The sequence below is a fragment of the Gossypium hirsutum genome, chromosome A06, assembly GCF_007990345.1.
Source record: "Gossypium hirsutum isolate 1008001.06 chromosome A06, Gossypium_hirsutum_v2.1, whole genome shotgun sequence".
Taxonomy (NCBI): Eukaryota; Viridiplantae; Streptophyta; class Magnoliopsida; order Malvales; family Malvaceae; genus Gossypium; species Gossypium hirsutum.
Window position 1 is genome coordinate 19,188,551 of NC_053429.1, and position 17,888 is coordinate 19,206,438.

General features: G+C 35.7%; 2 protein-coding genes across 7 annotated transcripts; both read left to right on the top strand.

The window, feature by feature from the left end:
* The first annotated feature begins 1,201 nt into the window (after nucleotides 1–1,201).
* On the top strand, nucleotides 1,202–2,927 carry LOC107897721 (protein ALP1-like). Its single transcript, XM_016823271.2, has one exon. It carries the CDS (start codon nucleotides 1,312–1,314, stop codon nucleotides 2,842–2,844), a length of 1,533 nt encoding a protein of 510 aa, XP_016678760.1. The 5' UTR covers nucleotides 1,202–1,311; the 3' UTR covers nucleotides 2,845–2,927.
* A 1,271-nt stretch (nucleotides 2,928–4,198) lies between these two features.
* LOC107897720 (uncharacterized) lies at nucleotides 4,199–16,281 on the top strand. 6 transcript variants are annotated; one of them, XM_016823268.2, is made up of 16 exons: nucleotides 4,199–4,451; nucleotides 5,404–5,501; nucleotides 6,445–6,976; nucleotides 7,045–7,324; nucleotides 7,935–8,230; nucleotides 10,255–10,437; nucleotides 10,635–11,390; nucleotides 11,514–11,608; nucleotides 11,738–11,797; nucleotides 11,915–12,003; nucleotides 12,587–13,162; nucleotides 13,495–13,569; nucleotides 13,804–13,874; nucleotides 13,979–14,036; nucleotides 14,844–15,120; nucleotides 15,287–16,281. In XM_016823268.2, exons 3-16 carry the CDS (start codon nucleotides 6,561–6,563, stop codon nucleotides 15,934–15,936), a joined length of 3,882 nt encoding a protein of 1,293 aa, XP_016678757.2. In that variant the 5' UTR covers nucleotides 4,199–4,451; nucleotides 5,404–5,501; nucleotides 6,445–6,560; the 3' UTR covers nucleotides 15,937–16,281. The 6 variants fall into 6 exon arrangements, with proteins under 6 accessions (XP_016678757.2, XP_016678759.2, XP_040971214.1 ...); XM_016823270.2 differs by having other exon boundaries at nucleotides 14,844–15,108; XM_041115280.1 differs by having other exon boundaries at nucleotides 6,575–6,976.
* The last annotated feature ends 1,607 nt before the right edge of the window (nucleotides 16,282–17,888 follow it).

Sequence of the window (17,888 nt, forward strand, 5' to 3'; positions counted from 1 at the left end):
TTTATTAAAAATAAAAAAAATTAATTAGAAAGTGTCATATAGAGATATAAATATTAAAAAAAAGACACAAACCAATTTTTTAAAACTATTTGTGGGATAAAAAAAATGCTACTAGTATACCAAATATTCACACTAAAAATAAATATGGATATAACATAAATGAATTTGATTTTTTACTTGCATAAAAAATGCAATAATTAATAGTAAACAAAATTATTAAACTATTAGATTAGAACGAGGTAGAAATAAAAATGGATGTAAAAATATAATATATTTACATCATATATATTGATAATGTAGAATTAGAGTGTTAGTATTGATGCACTCACATCATACACTTACATATTATATCTAAAAAGAGATTTTTTCAAATAAAAACTTATCATTTCTTCTTTAGGTAAATTTAATGGTGGATATCCTTTAACAATCAAGTTAATCAAAAGAGTTCCAATATATATACATATATATATATATAATATGAATGAAACTTTGTTGAAATAGCAAAATTGAGGATTTGAAAATTTTAATATTTTAAATTCTAAGTGCCATGATATATGATTTGTTTTGAATTTAAAATGCATTTTCTTATGGTGATATTCAAGAATTATTTTTAAAATTTTTCTTTGATTAACTCATATTATAAATATAATAATCAAAGGATTAATAATAATGATTAATTAACTAATTACGTGGCAACATCTAATTAGCTCTTTGCATAAACAATTGATTTTTATTTATAATTTAGTATTAATTAAAGAGCTTTTAACCTTTAAAGCTTCTTCTAGACATTGCACACACAAAAAGGCGCGCTTCTTCTGTACTAGGGGGCCCTACAATTACGACCTTTTTCTAGATTTGTAGGTCAAGTAGTTCCCTTTTCAGTTTTATTGGCCAAGGAGCGAATAGGGATAACCTTATCCTTATTCTTTCCTCCCCCTTTGCTTTTGAGTTCAGTAACTTCTCTTTGTCTTCCTACACTTCCCTTTCCCTTTTAACGAACCTTCGCCCCAACTTTCCTTATGCCCAAACGTCTGCGCACTATACCGAGTAGCGTCATTATTTTTAAAATAAAAAATAAAATTGCACATGGGAAAAAGAAAAGGGAAGAAAGTCAAATCAGCGTCAAAGGCCACCGCGTTCACACATGCCCTTCCCACGCGCTTCTCCTTTCTAGCTAACCGTGTGAGCTGATACGTATATAAAGTAAACCCAAACCCTCCGTTCCCATCTCCAATTTCAGATCATCACACTTACCTTTTTCCCATTTCGTCAATCGCGGCATTCAATCAAAATCAACCTTTGTTTAGTTACATGGAAATCGGGTCTTTCACATTTCTTTCTCCCGAAGATTTTTCTTTTAACAACAACTACAACAGCGATTTCTCTTGGTTTCTGGATATGGAAACTGGGTTCAACAGGAACACCAAGAAGAGGGGTAGAAAAGACTTTGAGGAATCTCTTGTTAGCGAAAAGAGTGGGTTTGGTGATATACTTTCCTCGATTTTGATGTTGGATGAGGAAGCAAAGCAAGAGCAGTATCAATGGGTGACTAACTCTGATCAAGATAGTGCTTTCTTCCAAGCCAATTACAAGGGAAATGTTCAGGAAATGAATGGGTATTTTGAAAACCAGTTTTCTGAAATGAACCAGTTGGATAATTCCAGTAACAAACGCGCCCGCAAATCTGGTTCACCCGCTGCGGCTGCGACGGTTTCAGCCGGGTCCGATAATGTGGGTCCATCGCAATCGGGTAGCGGATCCGGTCAGCAAAGGCGGTTATGGGTAAAAGACCGATCCAAGGACTGGTGGACTAAGTGTAACCACCCAGATTTCCCCGATGAGGAGTTTAAACGCGCTTTCCGTATGAGCAAAGCCACATTCAATATGGTCTGCGAGGAGCTCGAACCTGCAGTTACGAAAAAGAACACGATGCTTCGAGATGCGATCCCAGTTCGTCAGCGCGTGGCGGTTTGTATTTGGAGGTTGGCCACGGGTGAACCGCTTCGGATGGTGTCGAAGCGCTTCGGGTTGGGGATTTCAACTTGTCATAAGCTGGTTCTAGAGGTTTGTGCCGCAATTAAAACTGTTTTAATGCCCAAATTCGTTCAATGGCCTGACGAACACAAAATGAAGAGTATCAAACAAGCATTCGAGTCCGCCAGTGGGATCCCCAACGTGGGCGGTTCAATGTACACTACTCACGTTCCCATCATTGCACCAAAAGTCAGCGTCGCAGCGTATTTCAACAAAAAACACACGGAGAGGAACCAGAAAAATTCGTATTCCATTACCCTTCAAGGCGTTGTCGACCAAGCCGGAGCTTTCACCGACTTATGTATTGGGTGGCCCGGTTCGATGTCCGATGATCAAATTTTAGAGAAATCAGCGTTTCACCAAAGAGCCACAAGGGGACATTTGAAGGACGTTTGCGTCGTAGGCAACAAAGGGTACCCACTAATGGACTGGGTTTTGGTTCCTTACAGTCACCAAAACCTCACTTGGGCTCAACATGCTTTCAATGAGAAAATCGGGGAGATTGAAAAGGTGGCCAAGGAGGCATTCGCGAGGCTGAAAGGGCGGTGGTCGTGTTTACAAAAGAGAACCGAGGTTAAGCTTCAAGAGTTGCCGATCGTGCTTGGAGCTTGCTGCGTTTTGCATAATATCTGTGAGATGAGAAACGAGGTGATGGATCCGGAGCTTAAATTCGAGCTTTTCGACGATGAGGTCATCCCCGATAATAATATAAGGTCCATGGCTTCCGGACAAGCTAGAGATCACATCGCTCACAATTTGTTGCACCATGGGCTTGGCGGCCGTGGTACATCTTCCACTGCTTTTCTATAGTGTTGATTTAGGAATCTTTTCTGTAGTTTGCTTGTTATTCTTTTGGGGTATGGCAATAAAGATTATTCCTGATTTAATTTCCATTTATGGATTTGCCAACATTTTTCTATTTACTTTTTTAAAAAATTGAAATTTGTGACCAGAGTGTATGCTATGCTACACTTACAAGAAACTCCTGAACCTTAATTTTATTCCCCGTGGATCAAGTAAAGTGTAAATATTTTTGGGCATTCAAGTCTGCTTAATAACAATCCATTCCTTGACAGTGGTAATTAAATAGGTGTCAGCATGCGGAACCGCATATTTTAGGTAACTTTTAATATAATTTTTTAAAATAATTTTGGTGATTTTTAATATAATGCAAAAATTGTTGGTAATAATTTTGATAGCATTTATTTAGTTTTGGTAATATTTTCAAAAAAAAAAACCTTAGTGAAAAAATTAGATCTAATTTTATTAACACTTAATGTAAGTTTTCATTCAATGTTCAATTTGTCATACGAGTTTTTTTGTCTTTGTTAAATACTTGAATTTGGTTATAATATTTAATTTGATATTTAAATTTTTTTTATCTTTATTAAGTACCTGTATTTTTTATTAGAGTACATATGTTAAATATTCATGAAGTATTAAATTGAATATTAAAATTAAATATAAATACCAAATTAAGACAAAAGAAACTTAAATACCAAATTGAAAGTGTGAATTGGCATATTATCGCTTAGCTTGTGTGGGCCTTGTGAGGTGGCCGAGCTGAGCAGGTTAGATTACAAAATAGACCTCGGACGCCTATATACAATAAATAGAAAAAGTTAAGCCAAGATGAATTAAACTGAGTTGCTGAAGTTTCATGATTGGATATGAAAAATTATTGCATTTACTATGAGAATGATTATTTATATTACCATTACAATTACGTGATGGCTGATTAATTCACATCCAACTAACTTTTTTATTAATAGCCTTTAATTTATCTTAATTATTTTTTTCTTTTTATATCAAATTGCAAAAATTTCTCACCTTTAAATATTTTAATTTCATCTAAATTTAGCAATTTTGTCAACAAAAAACAAAGAAAAGATTTTTAAATATTTTCTTTAATCAAAATGAATCTAGTGTTTTATTTTGAAACTTGTTTATATTAGTATAAAAATGATTTGAATAGAGTTATAATTAACTAAAGACAATAATTTACTTAATATAATAAAAAAAATATTTAAGACACTAGTCAATAAAATAATCCAATTAAATTTCACAAAGAGAAGGACAAGGCCACGAGGCACAAGCTGTCTTAGGTTAGGAGCCGGCTCAACATATATATATTTTTTCGTTATTACCCAAAAGCTCCCGTTCAGAAACTCGACATCTTTGCATCCCAAGGACAGCGAACCATGGGCATAATAGTCATTTAACTGAACCAGATTTCATTGCCGATCAAAATACAGGCTCGCTTTCCACCTCCATGGCCATGTACGAACTTTCCACTTTCAGTTTTGAGCTTGGAATCAATCACGTAAACCAAAATCGTGTCCCTAAGTTAAACAATCTAATTAGCTTGCTAAAAAATTACACCCTCCTTCGTCACCTCTTCTCGCGATTCATCGAAGGTAGATTTCTACTCACATTCTTGATTGCAAGCTCTAGGGTTTTCTTTTTTCTACTTTCTTGATCAATTTATTTTTTTGTTTCTTTGATTGAGTTTTTATTTCAGTTTTATTCTCTAATTTTCGTTTTGATTTAATTGTTAGGGGTTTCTGCATATTTGTATTAGTATTTAATTTTTTATTTTGTTCAATTGCTGAGGTTCGACGAATTAAGTAGGATTGAGATGTAAACTTGAGGAATTAGAGGATAAATTGGTAATTTTTGAGCTTAAACTGGCTTTACTGTGTTAAACGGAGCATTTCATTTGATGAAACTAGATTATGTTGATTAGTCAAAAAAATGAAGAAACATTGAGGAATTTAACTGAGATAATATTTTGTCTCGCTTTTTTCTGGTTTGTTTCAATCTTGGCTTGGATTTAATTTAAGTAAGGAAAGTGAAGTTGAAGGCAATTATTCGTATCCTTGTGCCATGGTAAAAAATTCTAGGAACACAAGAGCAACGATTAGGGAATAATTCAAATGGGAATGCTTTCTTACCGACTACTATGATCTATAAGTATCCTCCATTTGAGATCACATTGAGTTCAGCCAGTTAAGTAGTGTTGGTTATCTTAAGTTATAATCTCGGTGAGATTGATATTTAATTTATTGATATATATTATATATCTTTTTAGTCTGTTGCTCAGCTGGAGGTATAGTAAAATAAATGGCAGTGTTCAGCTGCTCGAGTTTGGTTATTTTGCTGAAATTTATTTGTTGGGCTAACTTTTTTTGAACTATGATTCTATCTTAAGTCATAATGTGTTAATGATATGGTTGTAGAAGGTTTTTCCACACATAAACCCTGATTTCTAACTTTATATCAATCTCTGATTCATGATTCTGATTCTGATTCTGATTCTGATTCTGATTCTGATTCTGATATGTTTGTTTTATTAAATTTGTGCTGCAGAGATGGGCAAACAGCCTTAGTAGCAATTTTTGTTTTGATGCATGAGAGGTGATTTACATAAAGGAGTTATACAGTTTAGAAACTTATTTAAATAAAAGGTAAATTGAATTGGTGGTTCAATCATGATTTTACTTTCATATGGGTTTTACTGGCATGTGCCTTAAGTAAACTATTATAGTAGATTATTTATTTTAAATGTAGTAGTCGACTATTAATGAAATGAATTCTGATGCATTGGAGAAAATATTACGTAATATGATAACATTTTTTTTGAAAGTTAATATGATAACATTGAAGTCTGTCCTTTGGGGACCTTTTTACAAAACCCTATTTATATTCAAGGCATTTTATGTTATATTAGTTTGTCTTTAATTATTTACTGAGTGTGAGGCTTGTAGAATACCCTAAATATGAGTCTCGTCCACTATTCATGCTTGGGCTTTGGGCTTTTGCTCAAACTATTACGAGTCTCGTTCAATTGACATTATCTTTTTGTGACAGCCATTTGTACTAGATTTGTTGTCGCCTTTGTTTTCTAAAGGTTTCCTTTTTGTTGTTGCTGTCTACTTGTATTCACTCTTTCATTTATTGCATTTATTTGAGGTGCCTTTTCTATGTTACTTTTTCAACTATATATATAAATCCCTATATTTACTATGCATCCATAAATTATCTGGTCATTATTGATTTAGTCATGCAAATTGATCACTTTTCAACATGAATTGAAAAAGTAAATTCAAGCTACTGGAGTACCCTTCTCTAACCTTTGGGAACCCCTTTCTTGTAACGTGACAGTAAAAAGATTAATCGTACTCGCTGTGGACGGTGATCAATGTCATCTTAGTTCCATGGCCTCTGAATTTCTTTATAACTAGTATTGATTATTTATGACTTAACTTTAATCTGTTACTTCTAGTTGTATTTTCTGTGTGTGCAACTGTGCATTAAGCATAGAACAGTGTGTATTTTGAGGTAGCTTTGAATTGATTTGTTCTAGTAGATAACTTACATGCTTATCCTTAGTTTTTTTCTCCTTTGCAGATTAGTAGTCTGTTAAGAGTTTAAATCAGCCTTTATGTCCTATTGTTCTACAATATTGTAATGCACTGCTGTATTTATTGGCCTTGTAAAATTGTGGATTTGCAAAATCTGATGCAATGGCGATGTCCAGCAAGTTTGATCTGTCTTCTGGTAGCCCAGACAGGCCACTGTATACCAGCGGGCAGCGTGGAGCCCTGTTAGCTGCTCAATTAGACAGATCAGGTAGCTTTCGTGAGACCATGGAGAATCAGATTCTATCTTCTCTGCCAAGTATGTCAAGAAGCAGTTCAGTAGCAGCCCAAGGAGATGTATCCAGCTTCTTCCAGTGCTTGCGTTTTGATCCCAAGGTGGTTGCTGCTGATCATAAGTCTAATCGTCGAGGAGACTTTAAACGGCACATTAATGTTGCTCTTGGAATTTCTGCTGATGAATCTACTACCATGTTGTCAAAAGGCAAGCTGCTGCCTTCTCCTATTCCAGAAGAAATCAAACGAGTTAAGACTGGTCTACGTGATTGCTCAGTCAAAGCAAGGTATTCTTCATAAATTTTGCATTTTAGATCGAAGTTGTCATTAGTTATTAAAGTGAATCAGTTAACAGGGAGCGCGTGAAAACTTTCAATGAAGCCTTATCAGTATTCAACAAGTTTTTCCCTAGCATACCATCTAAGAAGCGATCTCGATCAGAAAGCTTTTCTAATGACCGGCCTAATGCCTTGTTATCTGGTGATCGGTCAGTCTTGGGCCCTACCATTGGTAAGATGGGAATGCATAATAACTCTGTTGCTGGAGGTTTTGAATTTGAACAGCAGAAGTCTGAGGAAAGGCCTAAAAGTACTATTCCAAATAAACGTACTCGGACTTCGTTGGTGGATGTCAGGGTTTGTATCTTTGATATTTTCCATCTCTATTCATTTCTGTCTTGTTAATATTATGATTCCATATCTGCTATTAGGCCTGATATAAGTTTTTCTGTAAACTTACTCAATGTCTATTTTATTTCATTGCCATATTCAAGTTTGATCGGGTTCAAAAAGTGCCAAGTCCAAATTTAATTATTGTTGTCACTACTGCTTCTCTTATTTCTTCTCTCTGGTGTTTCCTTCATTTTTCTATGCTAGTAGTTGATTCTTTTCCATTTGTCACTGAACCCAAACCACACTTCTTTCTTTTGATCCAACTTGTGGTGGTGGGTGGTTTGTTCTCTTTACTCTTCCTGTTCAATTGATTTCCTTTGCATTTCAATCATTGAGTTAGTACGTAAGTGAGCTCTAGGAAACCTGTTTTCTGTTACAAGAATCTTCATAACTTTCTCTTTTACACAAGCAGTAAAATCTATATGGTTTTACATCTCATATTCTTACACTTCTGCATAGTTGTGATATCTTTGGTCTCATCTTGGTGGCTTGGTGCCCAATTTGCATGTGGCTCTCCTTTTTTGCATTAGTATCTCCTGAAGAGAAGAATTGACATTTGTTCTAATGAATCTAGATGGATATGCGGAATAATGCTCTAGTCAGGCAGCCTGGTAATGCAGATAGAGATAAGGAAATGCTCAGGGTTTCAAATAGTGGCTCAGTTCAGGGTGAAGATCGAACTTTATCAGGCAGTGTTGATGGATGGGAAAAGACAAAGATGAAGAAAAAACGTTCTGGGATAAAACCTGATGTATCTCCAAGTATGGCATCAACTAAACTTGAAGGGTATCGAGAATCTAAACAGGGAATACAGCAAAGGGCTGTTTCTGATGCTCGATCAAGGTTAAGTAATGACTCCCATGGGTTCAGGTAGGTCTGCTAAAAGTACTATTATTGTGCATATGCCAAATGGTTATTATTTGAATCTTTTTTTCTTCGGCTCTTCATTTTTGTTGAATTACTTGTGTCTGAGTCCATATAGCGATAGGACCTCCAAGGATCCTACAAATTTATGGAAAAACTTAGAAATGTTTGACTATACCCATGTTAGACAAGTACTTGTGTCTGACACACTCAACTTTGAGTAACATAGATCTGAATGCTTGCCTTAATAAAATCTGTTAAGTGCTTGCACATGGGGTGCTTGGAGGACAACCACCCTTGAGTATTTTAAATTTCATGTTTGTTATCATTCGAAGATTTTACTTTAACAATCATAGAAGAACTAGATTGCAGTTGCTGACTGGACTTGTCAAGAATCAGTCAGTCAAACCAGACTGTTAGGAACTTTATGTTTTGGTCACTCAACTTGAAAATATTACAAAATGGTCACTGAACTATTCCGAAGTTTTCATTTAAGTCACCAGGCTGTTATAATTGCTGCTGCATTAGTAACTTTATGTTTTGGTCACTCAACTTGAAAATGTTACTCACTGAACTATTCAGAAGTTTTCATTTAAGTCACAGGGCTGTTATAATCGCTGCTGCACGGCCTTCTTTGTTTGCACTGCCTGAACCAATCGACTTGAATATAAGTCGTGTTCATGGGTATTGATCCATCATACCGATAGTCAAATCGTCGCTTAGAGCTCGCTAGTTGGATTTTCTTTTTTTAAAAAATAAACAACTGAGTGACTTAAACAAAAACTTTCGAATAGTTTAGTGACTTAGAAAAGTTTCAAATAGTTCAGTAACTATTTTGTAACTTTTTGAAGTTAAGTGACCAAAACGTAAACTTACTAATAGTTTTAAGTGGTGAGATATGAACCTTTGATCACTTACCTTTGCATTATTGGCTAAAGCATTGAGTCAAATCCATTATTTTGTTAAATATTTACTATATTCAGTGCTTATTCAAAATCATGCTTCTGATTGTAGCAACCTTCTTTGATGGGATCGCCTAGTTGAAATGGTTGAATCTAGGGCCACATCAGTTCAACATCCTGTGTGGTTTTAAAAAATTGACTTGATTATAATCAATACTTCCAGTCCACTGCCATGAGATTTGTGGGAATAAGGGGCTTGAATCATAATAATGATTGTGGTAGCAGGTTTTGTCAGTATTCTGTTATAACATAATTTATCAGCTGGAAATGCAATCTTTCTTCATCTTTGTTTTTATTTGCTATGCTGTGGAGGATATACTGAATTATAGATGTCAAGCTTATATTTTAAACTTCTGAGGTTCCTTTTGATCCCCCTTCCAGTTGTATATTTATTTTTGAGTTTCTATTTTATTTTTAGCATGGTGTTAATGATAGTGCTAGGGTGAGTGACTATATTTTTGGTAATCCTATGTTCTTTCTTTCATGTTCATTTATCTTTTGTAGCCACACTTTATCATCCTATGCTCTATTGTCCTTATTTGGCATGCTGTTTTGGTTCAGATCTAAATCATCTGAATGCATGATATGGGGGGTTAGATTAAGCTGAGTTGCTTATGCCTTTAGTGCACAGGACATCTAAACTAACGCCTTAAATGTGCATTTACCATTGCAAATATTTGATGTTAGAGCCACTAAGTTTTCTGAACTGTGTTTTAGATCTGAACAGTAAACCATATGATTTAAGCCATCTTGAAAGATAATGCTTGAGAGGTAACTTCAATCTTGATTTGACTTATCTTCTGATTAAGATCCAAGTGCATGATTTTCAGATGCATAAAGAAAGAAATCTTATTAGGGCCTTTGCTACAGTATAGCGAGATGTAATTTCCTTAATAGATGATCATAATGGTGGCTGTATGGAAATTTATTAGGGGTTTTTTTGTTAGAAAATTTCTTCAAACCTTCTACTCGGAGCATTTTGTGAATTGAACCTTCGTTTTCGTTTATTTTTAACATTTTGATGTATCTTATTCTTGATTCTCTATTAATAACTATAAATTGTTATAGGTCAGGAATTGCTAATGGATCTGTTGGGGTTGGAAAACCTGAAGGCATCTCGCAGCAGTCAGGCTTGGGTCCAAGGTCATCTGTTCCTAGGACTGACCCGGACACTAGTTCTCTTCTCAATGATAGGAGGGACCGTACCGTTGCTTCTGATAAAGAGAGAGTGAATCTCAGAGCCACTAACAAGTATGCTTATTTTCTTGATGAATATTTTGTTTTCCATTTTTTAGTGTAAATTTCTCTGTAAAATTTGGATTTTATAGAGCCTTTGTTTTTGTCATTTGGGGCATCTTTATTTGAGGCACTTGGAGTACTTTTCCTGTTTGGGCCATACTGCTGTATGTATACTTATTTGTATATCCTTTGTTCTATACAATGAGCAGGATGAGTGTTCGTGATGAATTTAATTCAGCCAGTCCTACTTCAAGCACCAAAATGAATGCATCTATTCGTGGTCCACGATCAGGCACTGGAGTTGCACCAAAGTTGTCACCAGTCGTTCATAGAGCAACAGCATCAAATGACTGGGAGCTTTCTCACTGTACAAATAAACCACCTACTGCTGGTGGAGCTACTAATCGCAAGCGCACAGCATCAGCTCGGTCTTCATCACCACCTGTTGCCCATTGGGCCAGCCAGAGACCACAGAAGAGCTCCCGTACTGCAAGACGAACAAATATTGTTCCTTTTGTTTCAAATAATGATGAAACTCCATCATTGGATACTGTGTCTGATATGGCCGGTAATGAGATTGGATCAGGATTTGCTAGACGCTTCTCGAGCAGTTCTCCGCAACAAATTAAACTAAAAGGTGATGCCTTATCTTCTGCTACTCTTTCTGAGAGTGAGGAGTCTGGGGCTGCTGAAATTAAATCTAAAGAAAAGGTGAAAAAGTCTGATGAAATAGATGAGAAATCTGGACAGAATGTTCAGAAAGTATCCACATTGGTCTTGTCATCAAGAAAGAATAAGCTGATGACTGGAGAAGATATTGGAGATGGTTTACGTCGACAAGGGAGGACTGGACGGGATATTACTTCTACAAGGTCTCTTATGCCAATGACAGTTGAGAAGTTTGGCAATGTGAGAACAGCAAAGCAGCTCAGAAGTGCCAGGCTCGGCTTGGATAAGACCGAAAGGTTAATATTTTCCTTCCTACGTGACCACATGATACCTTCTCTCCAATAATATTTCTTTTATTGTGGTCTAGAACTGTTATTCTTTGTGATTGAAATCTCATAGTTTCATGAACATTCTCTCAGCAAGGCCGGTCGTCCTCCAACTAGGAAGCTCACTGATCGCAAGGCCTATTCGCGCCAGAAGCATGCGGCAATGAATGCAGCTGCAGATGTTCTTGGTAGTTACACTTAAAACTAAGAAATTTACTTGGATTTTAAAATATCCACTCTTTAACAAAATTTTCTGAAGTTCTAAATCTGTGATTACATATACATGGCTTCTAATTGCCTTTGGTACATTTTTTTAGTTGGTTCGGAGGACGTGCATGAAGAGATAGTAGCTGCTGTAAATGCTCTTGTTGGTTCTGGTAGTGTCTTCTGAAATTTTTGGTCATTTTTTTGTTGAAGTTTTGGGCTTTTATTTTTTTTTTTATTATTTGGTTTGAAATTTCTACTCGCATTGGTTGATTTTACTTGCATTGCAGCCCATGCATTTCCCAACTCCTTTTGGAGGCAGATGGAGCCTTTTCTTGGTTTCATATCTGATGCAGATATTGCCTATTTGAAGCAGCAGGTACCAGAACCCTTTAATATATTCCCTTTTTAAGGAATAAAAAAATCATTGGAAAATATTATTGGATTAAATATTTATTGAAATGCTTAATATGAATTAGTGGTTGCAATTTATGTTTCTTTTTTACCACGGTGGGTGAAATTTTTTCAATAAGGTAGGGGAGAGGGGAATTGAACCTAAACCTTTACCCTCCATTTCCTCTAGGAGAGGCATGGGTTCTTGCCTTTATTTATGTTGTTATCAATTTTTGAGCAAAGGCATGAGATAAATAAGTTCCTCTTGACTTGCTGATTTATGTTAGGCATTGATGGCTAACCATGTGATTAATTTTCAAGAATTCATCTCTTATTTTATTTTGTTATGCAATCCTAAAGTTACCTTTTCAAAATTATTTATTTAACATTAGATAATGAGTGTTCTCTTCAACCTCATCCTTGTAACACTATCTTTTCTGAATGCACCTTTTTTCGTGAATAGTTAGAAGCGCCTTGTTTCTTATTGAACTTCCATCAATTGTTTTTGGTACTCAAATACATCTTTTCACAAATATTTTGGTCTCTCTAAACTGTTTTGTATCTTTCAGGGAAATCATGAAACAAGACCGGGATCAACACCCCTTCCTTCTATTGCAGATGGTTGTAGTACCATCTCCAATGGATGTGGATTGCTTGAAAAGGAAAGAGCTGGCAGAATTGCTGCTGTAACATCTAATGATGAACTCCTTTCACAGCAGTTGTTTTTGGATAAAAGGGACAATAATCTGATACCCCTCTGTCAGAGATTTTTAGCAGCTCTAATTCCAGAAGAAGATAGTAACAGTGGAAATGAAGACCTCCAATTTGACATATATGGAGCTGGATTTCAGATGGATGGAGAATTGGGATCTAATGGTTTGAGTCATATCGTTAATTTCCAATCTACTGAGCATGCTTCTTTTAATGGTTATAGGACATCTGGGAAGCCAGAATGCGATGATCCTGAAATTAATATGGTGGGAAAGACAGGAATTGGCTCAACTTTTAGTCATTCCCTGAATGTCACATTTCTAGACAAACCAATGCCTGATATGGTTTGTTCAGAATTTGAGTACGAGGGTATGAAGATAAATGAGAAAATCCTTTTGGAGGCTCAAAGTATCGGAATCTTCTTAGAACCAATGGTTGGTCTACTTCTACATGAATATTTATATTAAATGCTGCATTATCCCTATCTTTTGATATTATTTCATCCAAGATTTGGCAATTATCTCTCTCTTGCGCTCTTTGTTGTTTCAAAATCAATATCATGATGTAGCAATCTGATCTCCATTTCCATCATTATCTGAATGGTTGGTTGTCAAATAGTGCATGTATGCCCACGACATCTTCTCATTATCTCAAAGGGCTTGTTTTTTCTGACTACTGTTATGCTTGTGTGTCTGGTTTGTTCTATTTCAGCCTTGACATTAAGATTGTTAATGTATTTAACTTTACGTATTTCACTCTTTTTCAGCCTGACATAACACAGATGGATGATGATGAAATCTGTGAGGACGTTAGTAAGCTAGAGGAGAAGCTTGATGAACAGGTAGTTTCTCAAAGGAATTATTGAGGCTCCAATATGTAATCTTGTATTTATATTATCTTTTTTCTTCGCAGTATTGTTTTCACCTGTAATTTTATGATAATTGCCTTTAGATATTCAACGATTTCTATCTTTCTTCCATGCCACACCGCTATATTTAATTGTTGGACTTTCTAACATAAGGTTTAAAACTTTTTCTGAGAAGTTCAATTTATAATTTTGATGTGAATGCAATAGGTTTCAAGGAAGAAAGGCTTGCTTGATAAACTGTTGAAAGCTGCCTCAGAAATAAGGGCACTTCAGGAGAAGTATTGTTTTATCCTTTCTCTCCAGATAGTTTTGTATTCATTTTCCTTTTAACATAAAGTCATTGGTACCTGGTATATGTATAAGCATATAATTTTTTATATAGGGAATTTGAACAAAATGCTCTTGACAAGCTTGTCACGATGGCTTATGAAAAGTACATGGTAATTCTCCTAATATCCAATCTCCTTTTCGTTTTGGTTTTCATTTGGGCACACCCATAATGATAATGTTTAATATCTTGAATGCACAGAACCAAGTCTGTACAAAAGCCCTTTAACATAAGGATATAGAAATCCTATCTTTAGTCTAGAATAAAGTCACAGGATTTCAAGGAAATAATTGTCTGGCTGGACTAAACCTAACAAAGCAAGAAAAAAATGGAAATGGGCAGGTTGACTATATTATTAACCTTAACTGAGTCAAAGTTGGTGAAAATCTTCTATATCACAGGAGTGAACTACCTCCTATTGGGTTGTTCAAACTCCTTAAAATAATCAGATAGTGAAGAGACAACATCTCAAGATGGGTCCAGAAAATTCTTTTGGCCGTTATATTAGCTCAAGTGGATAATGCTTCTCCAGTCCTCCTTATCTTATATCTGGAATCTGATTTGACTCTGAGTGTATGTGGTTGAAAAACTGAGGTAGTGTACTTTCCCCTCCCCATTCCCAGTATATATGCTTTGACGTTCTCAAGAATCTATTATTTTTTAACCTTTGAGTATCTGGGGTTTGGATTTTTTTTTACAAGCCCTTTGAAGTATTTGGCCATCAGAGCTTTAGCTAATAACTCTTCTGTTCTCTCTTTAGCTACATGGATGACAAAGATAGTTAAAATGCTAAGAACTGAATGGGTAGTTGGGGCTTGGTTTTCTCTGTTTATGTTACAGCTTTTCATTTTCCACTGAGAATTTTTCAGTATCATGCTGGTGTTCTATTTTTGACAATTTATCCATTATCTTTTAATAGAGTTGTTGGGGTCCTAATGCTACTGGTGGGAAGAGTTCCAGTAACAAAATGATCAAGCAAGCTGCCTTAGCATTTGTTAAACGAACATTAGATCAATATCATAAATTTGAAGATACAGGCAAGAGCTGTTTCGATGAGCCCATGCTTAGGGACATTTTTGTTTCTGGATCTTCCCGGCTAAATGGTGCACGACCAGTAGATACTCCTACAGATGGCGGCGAATCTGGGAAGCCATGTGCTTACAGCTTCACCCGTTCTCTGGAAGGTAGAACTTCAGGTATTTACTGTGGTGCCTATGGAAAGACTGAGAGCATACACTTTAATTCCTTCATGTCTAGTTGTGTCTATTCATGTGTGTTCCATCCCATGTAATGTAATCATCTCTAAGATGTTCTTCATTGGTACTTTTTGCTCTGTCTTCTCACACAAAACAACTCTGGCAGGTCAAAGTGGGGATAGCTATCCTGTTGATCTGCTTCCACCCACAAACCGATTATCCGACCAAACCACTGTTAAAGATGACTCATGGTCTAACAAGGTGAAAACCACTGTTAAAGATGACTCATGGTCTAACAAGGTGAAAAAGAGAGAGTTATCGCTCGAGGATGTAGTTGCTGGTACTATTGGTGCTTCTAGTGTTCAGCCAGGCATTGGGAGTTCTTTGTCAAGCAGTACAAAAGGAAAGAGGAGTGAGAGAGACAGAGATGGAAAGGGACTTGGTAGAGAGGTTTTACCTAGAAATGGAACTAATAAGATTGGTCGACCCGCATCCAATGTGAAGGGGGAAAGGAAACTAAAAATAAAGCCTAAGCAGAAAATGACTCAACTATCTGTTTCTGTGAACGGCATTCTTGGTGAGATGTCAGAGCACCCCAAACCATCAACCTCCATATCAAAGTCAAATGAGATAACTATCAATAATAATGCCAAAGAAAAAGATGATTTTGGCCTGGATGTACTGGATGACTTGCAGCTACCAGGACAAGATTTGGGTTCATGGTTAAACATTGATGATGATGGATTACAAGATCATGATTTCATGGGCCTTGAAATTCCCATGGATGATCTTTCTGACTTGAATATGATGGTTTGAGTTTGCTTTCTTTGTATAGTCTTGTTCATTATACCGTTGACAAACAAAAACATAATCACTGTCATCAAGAGATTACTGTTACATGGATAGTTGCTTGGCTGTCCGGTCCACAATTAGGTTACACAGATTCTTTATAGACTCCCACAGAAGTTGATTTTCAAGTGAACCCATTTGGATATCTTGAATTTTTCTCTTAAGTTGATGACTTCGACTGTAAAGATCTTTTGTTCCTACTAGTATGTCTTAGCAAAAATGTATCCTGGCTGTAGCCTTTACAAATCAGAAGTAATGCTCAGATTGTACATAAAATTTATATTCTCAATAAAATTAGTTATTTTTGTTCAATATAAATACCTTATAAACGTAATCTTGTAGGGTTTTCTTTCCTGATTTTCTGTTTTCTTGGTTTTCATTTTCACTTCCCAACTGCAATGGCCATTCAAAGTTATATGAGATGTGGTAATTTCTCCTGAGGTTTGTTTATGAAGAAATTTCTCTTCTAAGGATAAGAGGTAAGAATGTTCAATTCAAGAAAAAGATGATTTGTGATACTGACGGGGGACTATTAGTTCTGTATTTTTTCCTAGGTTAATACTTGAAGTTGCAGGTTCTCACTATCAGCTGCATTTATTAACTCGAACTAAAAGGTTGTTGCATCAAATTTGTGCTTCTCTTTACTGTCCTTCTAGGGTACTGACTTCTCACAGTGTTACACGCACTAGGTTATGCTTTAAGTCATTATTTGTAATCAATTTTGCATTGCACTCTTCTATATCTCTCTCTCTCTCCTCCTTTCTCCTAGTAAGAAATCTACAATGTTTGCAGGTAAACTGCTCTCTTGGATTTCCTGATTGAAAGACCTATATACCTGGGATTCAATGCTAGATTGCCATCTGCCATGTTCTGATAAACCTGCATTGCCACTGAGGTAACCTTTGTCTAGTCTTCACCATAAACCTTTCCAGGCATTTTATATTTTTCTTTACAATTATTTTTGCAAGAGAAAATATCTACATTCTTTATTTTCGTTCTCTTAGGGAAGGCGAGTCATTATTTCTAGGACATTGCCTAAAGCTTGGCAGTGCTCATGTTATGTAATGTTCATCCCCTGCAGTTTAAAGCTTACATTTGATTTAGTTTTTCATGCATCTCAACTTGCTTTATATAAAAAGTTTGATATACTGGATGGGCGCATAAGGAATCTTGTCATGTTTGTATTGAGACATAAGTTCTTTTTGTAATTTCTCCTCTAGGAAAGTAGACTTTAGGCTTGAGTATACGTTTGCTTTAGTTGCTATCATTGTAACTCAAGCTGTTTACTGGTATTTGGTTTAATTGTTCATATATTGGCCTCTTCAGTTATCATGTTTAAGCATTTCTGAATTCATTATAAACTTGAGATTCTTTTGCGTAAAAATTGCACACCTTGTTTGGATACCACGGTAGGGACTAAATGATTCTGAGGTGCTTCTGGTATTTACTTCTTGAGAACTTTGATTTGGCGTCCTGCTTTGCAGTGCTTCTCAGTGTATGGTTAGGGATGACTATCGTTTTTAACTAATTTTGTTCAGTTTCTTGGAATCATTCCTGTATGTCATGGTTCGAAAATCAAGTTGCAAAACAAAAGAAATCGTTCCTGTATGATGTGGTTCAATAATCAAGTCGCAAAACAAGAGGAAATTGTGGAGGTTGGGTTGTTTCCTTTGTTCATTCATCATATTAGTAGCTAAGCAGAGACTGCCCTCCCAATTTGCATTCATATGACCTTTCAATATTTATAAAATTTTCCTTGGAAAAGAAATCGACCCTGAGAATTAATTGTGAACCTGTTTCTCAGTTCTGTTTAAGCTTGTAAAGGTCTAGTTATGCTGGGAAATTCTGCCGCAAGAAGTTGTTCTATTCTGGGGATGGAAATATACACTCATAAATGTTTTACCTTGAAATACTTGTGT